This window comes from Apis florea, unplaced genomic scaffold (assembly GCF_048593485.1).
Source record: "Apis florea isolate Af1SG1 unplaced genomic scaffold, ASM4859348v1 contig_3585_pilon, whole genome shotgun sequence".
In the NCBI taxonomy this organism is placed as follows: domain Eukaryota; kingdom Metazoa; phylum Arthropoda; class Insecta; order Hymenoptera; family Apidae; genus Apis; species Apis florea.
In genome coordinates, this window is record NW_028256788.1 from 2,241,988 (window position 1) to 2,253,237 (window position 11,250).

General features: G+C 37.6%; 1 protein-coding gene across 3 annotated transcripts; it reads right to left on the reverse strand.

Annotated features, from left to right (window-relative positions):
* Positions 1 to 515: 515 nt before the first annotated feature.
* LOC100870071 (brother of odd with entrails limited) lies at positions 516 to 8,458 on the reverse strand. 3 transcript variants are annotated; one of them, XM_012487699.3, is made up of 3 exons: positions 7,522 to 8,458; positions 5,064 to 5,853; positions 516 to 4,887 (listed from the first exon to the last, which is right to left on the reverse strand). In XM_012487699.3, the coding sequence occupies exons 2-3, from the start codon at positions 5,840 to 5,842 to the stop codon at positions 4,035 to 4,037; spliced, it is 1,632 nt and encodes a 543-aa protein (XP_012343153.2). In that variant the 5' UTR covers positions 5,843 to 5,853; positions 7,522 to 8,458; the 3' UTR covers positions 516 to 4,034. The 3 variants fall into 3 exon arrangements, with proteins under 3 accessions (XP_012343153.2, XP_012343151.2, XP_031772964.2); XM_012487697.3 differs by lacking the exon at positions 7,522 to 8,458 and adding an exon at positions 7,317 to 7,508; XM_031917104.2 differs by lacking the exon at positions 7,522 to 8,458 and adding an exon at positions 7,155 to 7,305.
* Positions 8,459 to 11,250: the final 2,792 nt, after the last annotated feature.

An 11,250-nucleotide genomic window follows, 5' to 3' on the forward strand; every position in this document is an offset into this window, starting at 1 on the left:
TCTTATGTTCTCCTAATATAAAATTGAAAATTTTGATCAAAAAAATTGATAAAAAATATTTTTTAAATACAAAAAAATAAAATTATATAAAATTCTTGCGTGCCACTTCTTTTTCAATTATATTCTTCTGTTACAAAATCGAAATTTTAAAGAAAAATTTTGACTTTTCATTAGGAGAACATTTTAGAAGAGGTTGTTCATGAAATTTTTCGAAAAATTCTAAATTCAAATATTTCTAAATATCTCTCTGGCTAAAATTTCGACTTTTCATTAGGAGATGATATTTTTAGATGTGTTTGATATTCAAGAGATGGCGTTAATAGTCAATTCTTATACTATCTTTTTCCTTTTCTTTTTATTCTTTTACTCTTTTCATTTACATTAGTTTCGTTGCAATATTTTAGAGATGGAGCTAATTTCTCCTATTTTTATCCTATCTCTATCCTTTATTCATTATTTACTTTTCTTGTCTATATTTGCTCTTTGAATATAATGCAGGAACAATTAAAAACATATTTTTATTTCTTTTTTTATTGTGAAACTACAATGTGTCTTTCGATTTCTAAGATTATATATATAAAACATACATGTTTAATATTACAGAAAACAAAGATAGAAAAATGATAAAATATAAAGAAACAATACAATGTTTTTTAATATGTTTTATTTCATTTTTCTTAATATAATTTACAAACTTGCTTAACTCTCGTATAAATCTAAAAATATAGGTAGTCGTGTATGACGTAAACTAATAACATAGATAATAACAGGACATTTTTAAACCGTTCGCGAATTTTTAATTCATCCTGCAAAACGGCGTTCGTTGTACACAGTACATTGTACATTTCCATATATAACTATACAGCAAATATGTTAAAAAATAGTACAAAATATTTTAATTTTTCTCTTTTTCTCTCTCACTTTTTTTCACGCATACTTTCACGCATACATACACATTCTCTCTTTCTCCATCATTTTCACGCTTATACACATAGGCAATTTCATTCCTATCTTAACGTGTATCTCGAAAAGAAATTACAACATTACAATAGCTCTCATTTTGTTCTCATCAGATTATTTAGCTTCGTATTGTTTGCAAATGTCTGTTACTTCCTGATGAGACGCTTCTTCACGTCGATAATAAGTATAATTACAATATGCAAATATCTTTTTTGTTAGAGTGGAAATGGAAAAAATTAATCTTCCTTTTCTTGCAAGTTTCTTTTTAAAATAAACCTGATTTATTCTTATCCAATTTTATATGCTAAATTATTTCATTTCAAGACAAATTTCAAATTTTTTTTACAAAAAAATTAAGAAAACCTTCTTTTTATATCTTATAAGCATAGCACAAAAATTCATTCGATTTCAATATTATTGCCGTTGCACTTATACAATCCTTATCCCTTTTCAAGAAATCATCATCCATAAAAACTCCTCTCTCCATAAAACACGAGGAGTTCGACGCAAAAGGTTAAACCATGATTAAAGTCGACGAAGAAGCGATCTCGACGAACAAATTCCAGGGACAGTTCCTCCTCGAGAAGAAACGCGTTTCGACCGGTAGTAAAACCGATGGGGGATCACCGTTGCGGTCAGACGTTGCATTCTCGATCACAAAAGGACCCTTAATGATCCTCGAAGAGTGGAAGAGGAAAAAAAAAGAAAAAAAAAAAAAAGAAGAAGGAAAAGAGGGAACGGTCTAGGGTCAGAAATATTTTTAGGAGAGAGCAGGTACCACCTAAACCAAGTAGCTTCGATATCTTATTGCACCTGTCACCTGTGGCAACGGTGGCACAGGTTCCTCCTCCTGTGCCCAGGAAATTTGCATCGTCCTCTTCTCGGATCGTTGCGGATTATCTATCTTTTTTTTATTCGCGCCAATTCTCTTTCTATCGAAACAAGATTCTCTCCGTTCCAATTTTCGCCGTTCTTATTTTCGTCGCGAATTTCCCCCTCGTAAAGCGTATAATAATTAGGCACATTTTATATTGTACATGCATCTCGTTGTCTCTCGATAACGATTGCTCTTCTTGTAGGATTTATGTACATCCTCATGTTCATAAGTCATTCAACACGCTTAGCTCGTGATTTCCTCCATTTTATATTTGAATTAAGAACTTTCCAAAGTTTCTTCGATTTTATGCATTTAGCAAACAATATTAGAAAATATTGTTTTTTTGACTAATTTACAGGTTGTAGTTAATCGACATATCTATATATTTCTTCCTTTTTGTCATCTTAATCCAAGGACTTACTCGTAAGACGTATGATCGAAAGATCGATATTATAATTACAAAACATATTGATGTATCCGTTAAATAAATTTCTCTACGATTTTTTCAGTAAATAATACACGTAATATTTGTCTAGTAGATGATCTATATAAAAGTACAAAGTTTTTATTCATTCGCAACATGTGAGATAAAAGTTTCATTGTTAACTGGATCTCATAGTTTCTATGTACAAATACGTTGTGCTCTCAATAATGCACTAATACAATATAATTCTCATCGAAGTTAACGCTTTCGATACCTTCACTTGTTGTACTCTTTTCTCCTTTCCTTATTTCTCGAATGTAAAAATACGCTTATAGTACAATCAAAGTTGAATAATTGCAAGAATAATCATCCATCATCGATCCATTATCATCGACTATTCTTTTCTATGTTTGGCGAAATACAAGTATTTTGATGGCCTTTCGATCGAGCCATGCGTCCATATTACTCTATAAATATCCAATTTGGATCGCTATACTGTTCAACTTTTATTGTATCTACAATTCTGAATAAAAATTGCCAATATTATTTTAAATCGTGTCGAACAACGGTAAAAATATTGTCACGATTTTTTTCATCACATTTCAGTCACGATTGGATATATCGAGTAATATTGAAATTTTTACATAATAATTAATGAAGATTAAAATGATATAATAATTCTTTCTTTTTTGCACTTTTCTTGTAAAATCGATAACTCGATAAATCTCCAATATATTTTCTAATACTTTGACATGTATAACAATTATAAACGCTCTTTTCTAAATAAACACTCTTAATAACAAATAAAAATACGATAAACATTAAATCTAATTTTTCGGTATGATATTTATTTGCTAATTTTTTTTTGTCTTAGAAAAAGATACCAAATATTTAACAACTAAAATAAAATAATATTCATTTTAATTCTGTAATAAAAAAAAAAAAAATACAAATTATACAACTTAATAAAATAAACAACACCACAGTCTGTTACAATGCTTTCGAAATTTTTAATCTTTTAATGGACACTTATTAAACACGAATTAAAAAAATATTATCATTTCACTTTCGTGACGATATTTCTATCATTGTAAAAACGATTCTCATATGTCAAGATGACAAATCAATAAAAAAAAAAAAAGAAAAAAAAAGATTTGACACTTTTACTGCTATTGAAATTTAATCTTTCTTCTCTCCAACTCTTAACTTAACCGATTAAGATCGAATTTGGATATATAAAAAAAAAAAAAAAAAAAATAACAAAATAAATGTTTTTTCAAAAATGATTAGACGAGTAGCAGCAAAAATGTTAAATAATTACATTTTATCATAATAAGAGAAATAAAAAAAATGTAACAAATTTATTGCAAATTCTTTCAAACGGAGAGAATATCAACATGTCTGGAAGAATAATGGCACAGCTATAAAACAAACTTTGAATTAATTAGAATCATCCCAATGTATCTTATTTTTACTTCAACCATGAATATGGCTCATCGCCGATTCAATTGTGTCATCGTCCTTCCAGAATTGCAGCAACAAAAAAAAAAAAAAATCTCACACGTACAAATTCTATCCACACTCCATCTTTCACCGCCCACATCCAAACTACGAAAATAGTTCCTTCCCGAAAGAATAATCGATCACTTGAACCATATTCCAAATGACGTCCAAATAACGATCTCACTTACGGCTCAATAAAAACAGTCCTAACCCAATCGAATTTCACAGCAGACGATCATTTGGTATTCACCGATAAAACAGATTCCCCCTCTACCGGCGCATAATATCCGCTATAGTGAATCCTTGCCTGGCAGGAGCAGGTCTGGGTGGGGGTGGTGGTTGAGGGGTGGGTGCTCTGGGTGGTCGTGATACCTCCTCCTCCCTTTCCCTCTCGCGCTCCCTCTCTCTGCTTTGCTCGATGTCACGTTCTCGCTCCCTCTCGCGTTCTTGCAGCTCCAGGAGCACCCTGGACGGCCCTGGCGAGCCTATTCTTCGTCTGTAGGAAGTCAGGATTAACGGGGGCGGGGGTGGTAATGCGCCTGGAGGATTCTGAACGACGGAGTGGCCGCCACTTCCACTGCTGGTCACAGTGGACGGTTTCACGGTAGTTGGAAGTAGATCTCTTCTGATTTGTAGTTGAGGTCTCTGAGGAAGAGTGGACGATGAAGTTGGAGGTGGAGGCGGTTGCGGCGGTCCCGACGAGGCTTGAGGAGGGTAAGAAGCGTTCGTGCCCGAGGATGGTAACGCTGAATTGACCGTGGACGCCGAGGACGACGAGCCAGGCTCCGGACAATCCTCTTCCGGGCTGTCGTCGTCTCTGAGCGCCTCCTCGAGGGCCTCTGGTGGCACATCACCGACTGCATGCGTCAACGCGTGTCTCCTTAGGTCGCAATTCCGGCGGAACACTTTGCCACAGGAGGTACACTCGTACGGCTTGTGATCTGTGTGCGTGAGAAGGTGGGTTTTCAGATTGCTGCGTTGGTTAAAGCTTCGAGCGCACACGGGACATTTGTGGGGCGATTCCTCCATGTGGAGAATCTTGTGCACGGCCAGGGTACGGCTCTGGCAGAAACCCTTGCCGCACTCGCCGCATTTGAAGGGCTTCTCTTTGCTGTGGATGTACCTGTAACGAGTATACCAGTTTCAGTTTATATAACTGTTTGGTTTATACAGCAGAGAGCGTCGAATCTTTTGGAAATTGTTGCAATGATTGGCAGAAGGAATGTTGTAATTAATTAAAATGATAAGGAAAATACAAAAAAAAAAAACATAAATAAATAACGAGAAGAAAAAAATTACCTATGATCTCGAAGATGATCCTGCCTTCTGAAAGCCTTGCCGCAAATGTCACAGGAATACGGCCTCTCATCCGTATGCGTCCTTTCATGAATCAACAAATTGTACGATTTCGTAAATTGTCGATTACAGAATTTACAGATAAACTGTTTCTTAGGTCTGGATGCCCTTCCCGGCGCTCTGAGCAACCTCCTATCCAAGTGTTGATGCGCGAGGGGTCCACCAGGTGGATAGAGCGCCGACCCAGTCGGGAAAGGGCCAGCGAATACCGGATAACCAGGCGGTGGCTCGAGCAGAGGCGGTGGAGGAAGCAAGAGAGCTCTTGCCGCCAGTTCCTTCCTCTTGTCCGCCATCATAGCCATGATCTCGTAACTGGACGAGGATTTTCTCGGGACGGATGGTTCTGCACCGACCTCGTGGTCCGGATTCGACGTGGCCGACGAGGACGGTGGAGGACCGGTCAGGTGAGGATGCATGTCGCCTGGATATGGTGCCAAGTGTAGCCTGGAAGGTACCACGGGCACAAATGCGGAGGATTCGCGATGATGAGGATGGCCCAATCCAGCGACCAGACCATGTCGATGATGGTGATAAGCGGCCAAAGCGCTAGACGGGTCGAAGCCTCTCGAGGTCGACTGCGCCGCTGATCCTGAGGATGATGCGCCCGCCGAAGAGGGAGCCGACCTTGGTGACGGCCCAAGGCTCAGCTCTCGACCTCTGCTCGTCTCCTCCGTGACCGTGGCCGAGGCCGAGGCCGACGACGCCACGATGTCCGTCGGCATACCGATGACACCTGTAATTCGAATCAATCTTTTTGTTGCTGGCTTCTGTCTAGCTTAAATCTCGCGATGACACTGATCAATGGATGGGTGTAGTATAGCTTATGTTCGTTGAAGAGGGAAATTGTGACACGAATGAAATTGTGAATCGATCGATACAATTCTTTAATTGGATGGTTATAGATAAGAGTTAAATGTTCGCGTGAGTTTTATTGTTTGTCGAACTGGCGAATTGAATTTGGATTTGGGATAAAAGAACAGGATATAGGATATTAATGTATTATTGAGTTGAAAGGAAATATTGGTAATTTTGTTTATGTGTAGTATATTAATTTGATTGTATTTATTATTGTTTATAATTAATGTAATAAAATATTATAAAAATGGAATAAATGACATTTCTCACTTATGTTGTTTTTTGATTTACTTCGATTAACATTTTTATTAATTTTTAAATTTAAGCGATAAAAAATTGATGGATATTATTTTTCGTGACATTTCGCGTTGTTAAATATTTCTACTTTTATTTTATTTTCTGATAAGATAAAACAATAAATACGTAATTTTATGACGTTTATTTGGAAAAAAAAAAAAAAGAAAAATCAACTGCAGTATATTGAAACGACGCAGTTTAAATTGACTTTCACATTGTTGCAAAATGGTAACGTACACTTTGATTACGAAATGATTTGAAAACGCAATTCAAGGACTTTATCTATATTTATAAACGTTTCTTTCTCTGAACTTAAATTCTCTTTTCATCTTTCAACTGGACAATAAAAAAAATTTATTTAAAAAAAGAAGATCTAAGTATTTCAAATACAATACTAATACATATGCATATTATCATTAATTCTTTGGAATTAACTAACTGCAGGAATCCACGTGACAAGGTTAAGTGTAAACGTTAAACATATCCGCCATCTTGCATTCGTCTGTGACTTCCATTAAACATCGATACGCATAGTTTCATATTCTGAGAAATATTATTCTTTTCTAATACTTCATGTCATTATCGTAATGTCTTCGTCAAAAACTTTCACTTGTAATTCATTTCGAGTACGATTGAGAGATTCTATTACTTTCATCTCACGAAATCAGATCTCAAATTCAGGTAACTCTAAACCCAATTTTTTATCTAATATAGTTATTCATCTTAAGAATCTATAACTTTAACACTAATAAAACTATCAAGGAATAGAAAAAAAGAGCAAAATACTTCGATCCACAATAACCCATTCGCGATAATTAACAACTTATTAACACACAATCAATCGCATGAAACCAACACAAAACAAAACAAATTCTTCCTAACCCATGATCAATTATTAAAATTCATATCATCAACGGGGACGAGATTTTATCTTATAATTCGCGTTTCTCAGACAATTGTGCGATAATACGTGGAACGTACGCTCCCGTTTGCCAGCCGCGTGCGTTCCACGATCGTGAACTGGTTATCTCGAGCCGAGCACACCTGCCAACATGGCTTCCGCGGACCCAGCGGTCACGGCTAGTCCTAGCGGCCATGTTGGAATCGCCAATGCCCACTGGAATGTGACGAACGTGGACCACTATCCTCTCCTCTCTATCCCTCCGAGTCACCCATCGAAATCGAAGCGAACGAAACCACGCCAAACCACGATCAAAAAATCCTTTCGATCCATAGAATATAAGCTCACCAGGGAAACGTCGACCGTCGAGAACACTTCCCGATCTCGCGTTTACTCTCCACCGATATCGGTCCACCGTCGCATCTCCGACGTGTGATCCTGTTCAGCGATCGCTGGCGGAAGCATTCGTCGCGACACCAGTACAGGCTACATCGAGTCGCTTTCACGAACGATACCACTGTTCGTATTTCGGTCGTTTTATCACGAAACCATCCACTAGCACTCGCGTAATCACACATACACGATACACTTGTGAGCCAACTTGACGAGAGGGGTACACGAATTTTGGAATCCGCACGCACTCGCGAAACACGAACTCTTCGAACAACTCTTCACGACACCCTAGCGAGAAACACTGCTCTCTTTCAAGAGAAATCTTGGCGCAACACCTCGAGGCGAGGTTAATACGGAAAAGTTATAAAATCGCGGTTGACGAGCATAGAGACGCGACACCCGTCCCTTCGGTTTCACGATTGTGGATACGAAGGAGCGCGCGGTTTACTGCGTGTTGGACGCCGCCAGGTAGGCTACCTCGGCGCACACCCACGCAGCTGAGGCACACGCATAGTTCACACGTACGCGAGCACACAAGTAACCGGCCACGACTTGCCTGGGAGTCTTTCCGTTCGGCTGCCGCTAGTAGCGCTGCTGCTGGATGCTGTGCGCCGACTGCCTCGCTCCTGGCCCGACCACGGTGCGACAGAGTCCGATGGAACCGGCCAATGAGAGTCCAACCGAGACGCAGGAGAACCTGGAGCAAGCCCTAGCGATGGGACCGACACTCTTTCGTTTAAGGATTCCAATGGAACAACACAATTTCATGATGATGTTTATTCTCAAAAATTATACACATATAAATGTTGGATTATGATCGATCCAATATATAGAGAAAATGCTCCTGTTTGTTGGTTGTTTAATAATAAATTTTTAATTTATTAGATAAATGAGAAATAATCGTTCTGATGAATTTTTTTTAAATATTTTGAATATGAAATATTACATATATGTAATATTTTTTTTCTATGAAGTACAACATGTGTAAACGATTATTTTTAATTTAATGTACAAGTAGTTATGTTACAGTATAAATGAAAAAGTGATTGATTTTATCTCGTGATACAAAAAATTCTAAGAAATTTAATCAAGTAGCGTTATTAATGTCACATTAGTATCCACTATGCCTGCAGAGGGGTTAATTTAAATGGAAAGGAAGTCAGGAGTGCAGAAATACGGGAGTGATTTTACTCCAATATGCATGGACAAACATGCGAGGATATATTTGCATAGTCTACGTACGGGTTGAATTTAATTTGCATGAAAATTTAAATTGAACACGCAAATAAGAGTTGAAGCAATGTAGAAATGTAAATTCCTATAGAGAATTTAAGGAACGTGACACAGTGATTACATTAATGTAATTTACAACTTGTTGGAACAGGAAATCGTAAATACGATAAAATCAGATATAATAATTGGTTAAATCATCATGTTATGCACACGAATATACGTAACATTTCTGAAATTTTTCATTTTCATCTTTACACTAAAATTTTAAAAATATAGAAATTCAAATATATTTTTATCGTGTTAGAATATTTAAAATTATCTTAAAAAAACATTGTTGTTCTCATCGTACAATTCCAATCAATTTCTCCACAATGTTACAAGCTAAATTTGTTTCTACTAAAAAACTTTATTCAGTGTCGAATCCATCGCTAACAGAGACGTAGAGCAAAGGGGACCATGAACGAAGGAGGGAGATTCACGGGTATCCTATCTACCAGTGCCTACGACGCGATGCCGCGCAGGTTGAACGCAGGAGGTTTAGGTAGAGACGTGGTATGAGGAGCAGGTGCGTAATACTAAGATTCGGCGCCCCCTTGATCGATAAACATCAATCTTTAAATCCAACATTCCCATAAATCCATCGAGAAAACCTCATAAATACGTGCATATCTCTTTCAAACTCTTTCTGAAACTTCGTTCTAAATACCACCTCTCATTTTTTCAACTTCGAACAATTTCAATTTCCTTAAAGAAACCTATTCATCCACGCATTTAGACGTATCTGATCAATTCGATTCAATTTTTCCAAAAGCGAAGAACGAACCACGCAAAAATTCCGAATCTTTCATGGATTATCTTTCGTTTTAATCATCCCTTAAAGGATGGTTATTTATTTCATTCCACGAGAAAATGACGGAATAATTATTTGTTAAAGAATGGAGATAATCGCGTCACGTTCGAAATCACGAAGTTCGGATGGGGTCTGGGTGTACGGAAGGTAAAAAATCGTGGGGCAGGTTGTAAGTCCACCTGTAAGAAACTCGTGCGGCGCCGGCACTGAAGAAGGAGATCGGTTGTTGGTGGGCGGGAAGGGGAGGCCAGCGGCCAGAGGCACTTCACAGAGAGATCGAGCCTCGATCTTTTTTCTTCTTTACGTACTCGTCTCTTTCTCTCTTTCTTCTTCCCTGCCCGGTCCACATCCAGTCCATCCCTCTCCATCCATACTCTGGACCCGTACTTTTTTCTTTCTTTCCGTCTCTTTTCTGTTGGCAGCAGCCGCCGCCGCCGACGCCCAGCCGGTTTTACACCGGCGAATCGATCCAATCGAGTGTGTCTCGGAAGAACGAGGCTGGTTCTAGTTCATGGATCGTGGATTTCGCTCCACTTGCCTAGAACAACCGGCGTAATTGTTCGTCTGCGCTTCGTTCCGTGGGGATTTTACTCGCGATCGCAGCGCCTCGGACGCCGTGGCTGAGAAGGATCGAACGGTGAACCGAGATACTGCTCGGAAGCACGGGAACATTGTTCGAGATATGCGTGTCCATGGGACGAGGTTTCTTCGTTTCGTTTTGGTTCACCTTCGGTTTCTTACAGTGGCTACGTGAACCTTTCGTCTTCCTTTCGCGAGGCGCGAGTCGAGGGATCTCGAATGGGCTTTTCGGTGTCTTCTTCTTTTCCTGTAGAAAGTTCTTTTTTATGGGCAAGAGTGATATAACTATCCTTCTGAATTCGATTAGAATAAAGTTTTTTTGCTAATTCTATTTTTGTATTAATTATTGTTATTATTCAATATTGAAAAAATATCAAACGACAAACACGTTTACCACCGATCCTTCCTTTTGCTTAAAGCGATTAAGAATTCCAACGTTGCGATTAAAGAATGTTGAATTGCTTAAGAATAATCCGATGATCGTATCCTTTTTTTTTTTTTACATGCTTGTTTATCTAATTATCATTACCACGAAGGATGAATTGCTACATACCAAGAATATCTCAAACGTAAATATGTTTTGAATATCTTTTAACGTTTATCATACAAAAGAGACATTTTACAGTTAACTGATTGATCATCATTTAATTATTTATTAATTAAAAGAATAGTTTGAATAATATAGTAGCTACACCATTAATATTTTTAATATTAAATAATATATTTACACAATTCTAAAGTTCAAAGTTAAACGCGAATGATATTTAAAAATATCGTATTAAAATTATTTAAAATTTATTTGTAGCAATTGAAGTTTGAATTGATTGAAGCGAGACGGAGACAGAATGACATAGCGCCGCGCTGCGGCGGTGTGATGAAGATAAAGCTGTCTCGTTCTATCCCTATCTCCCTTTATCTAACGCAAACTTCGATTACACGATAAATAAAGCTCGATCGAAATTTTTGTATACCAACTTTTGTGCCTTTTTCGACCTTTGGAATCGATTATATTCCACGAATAT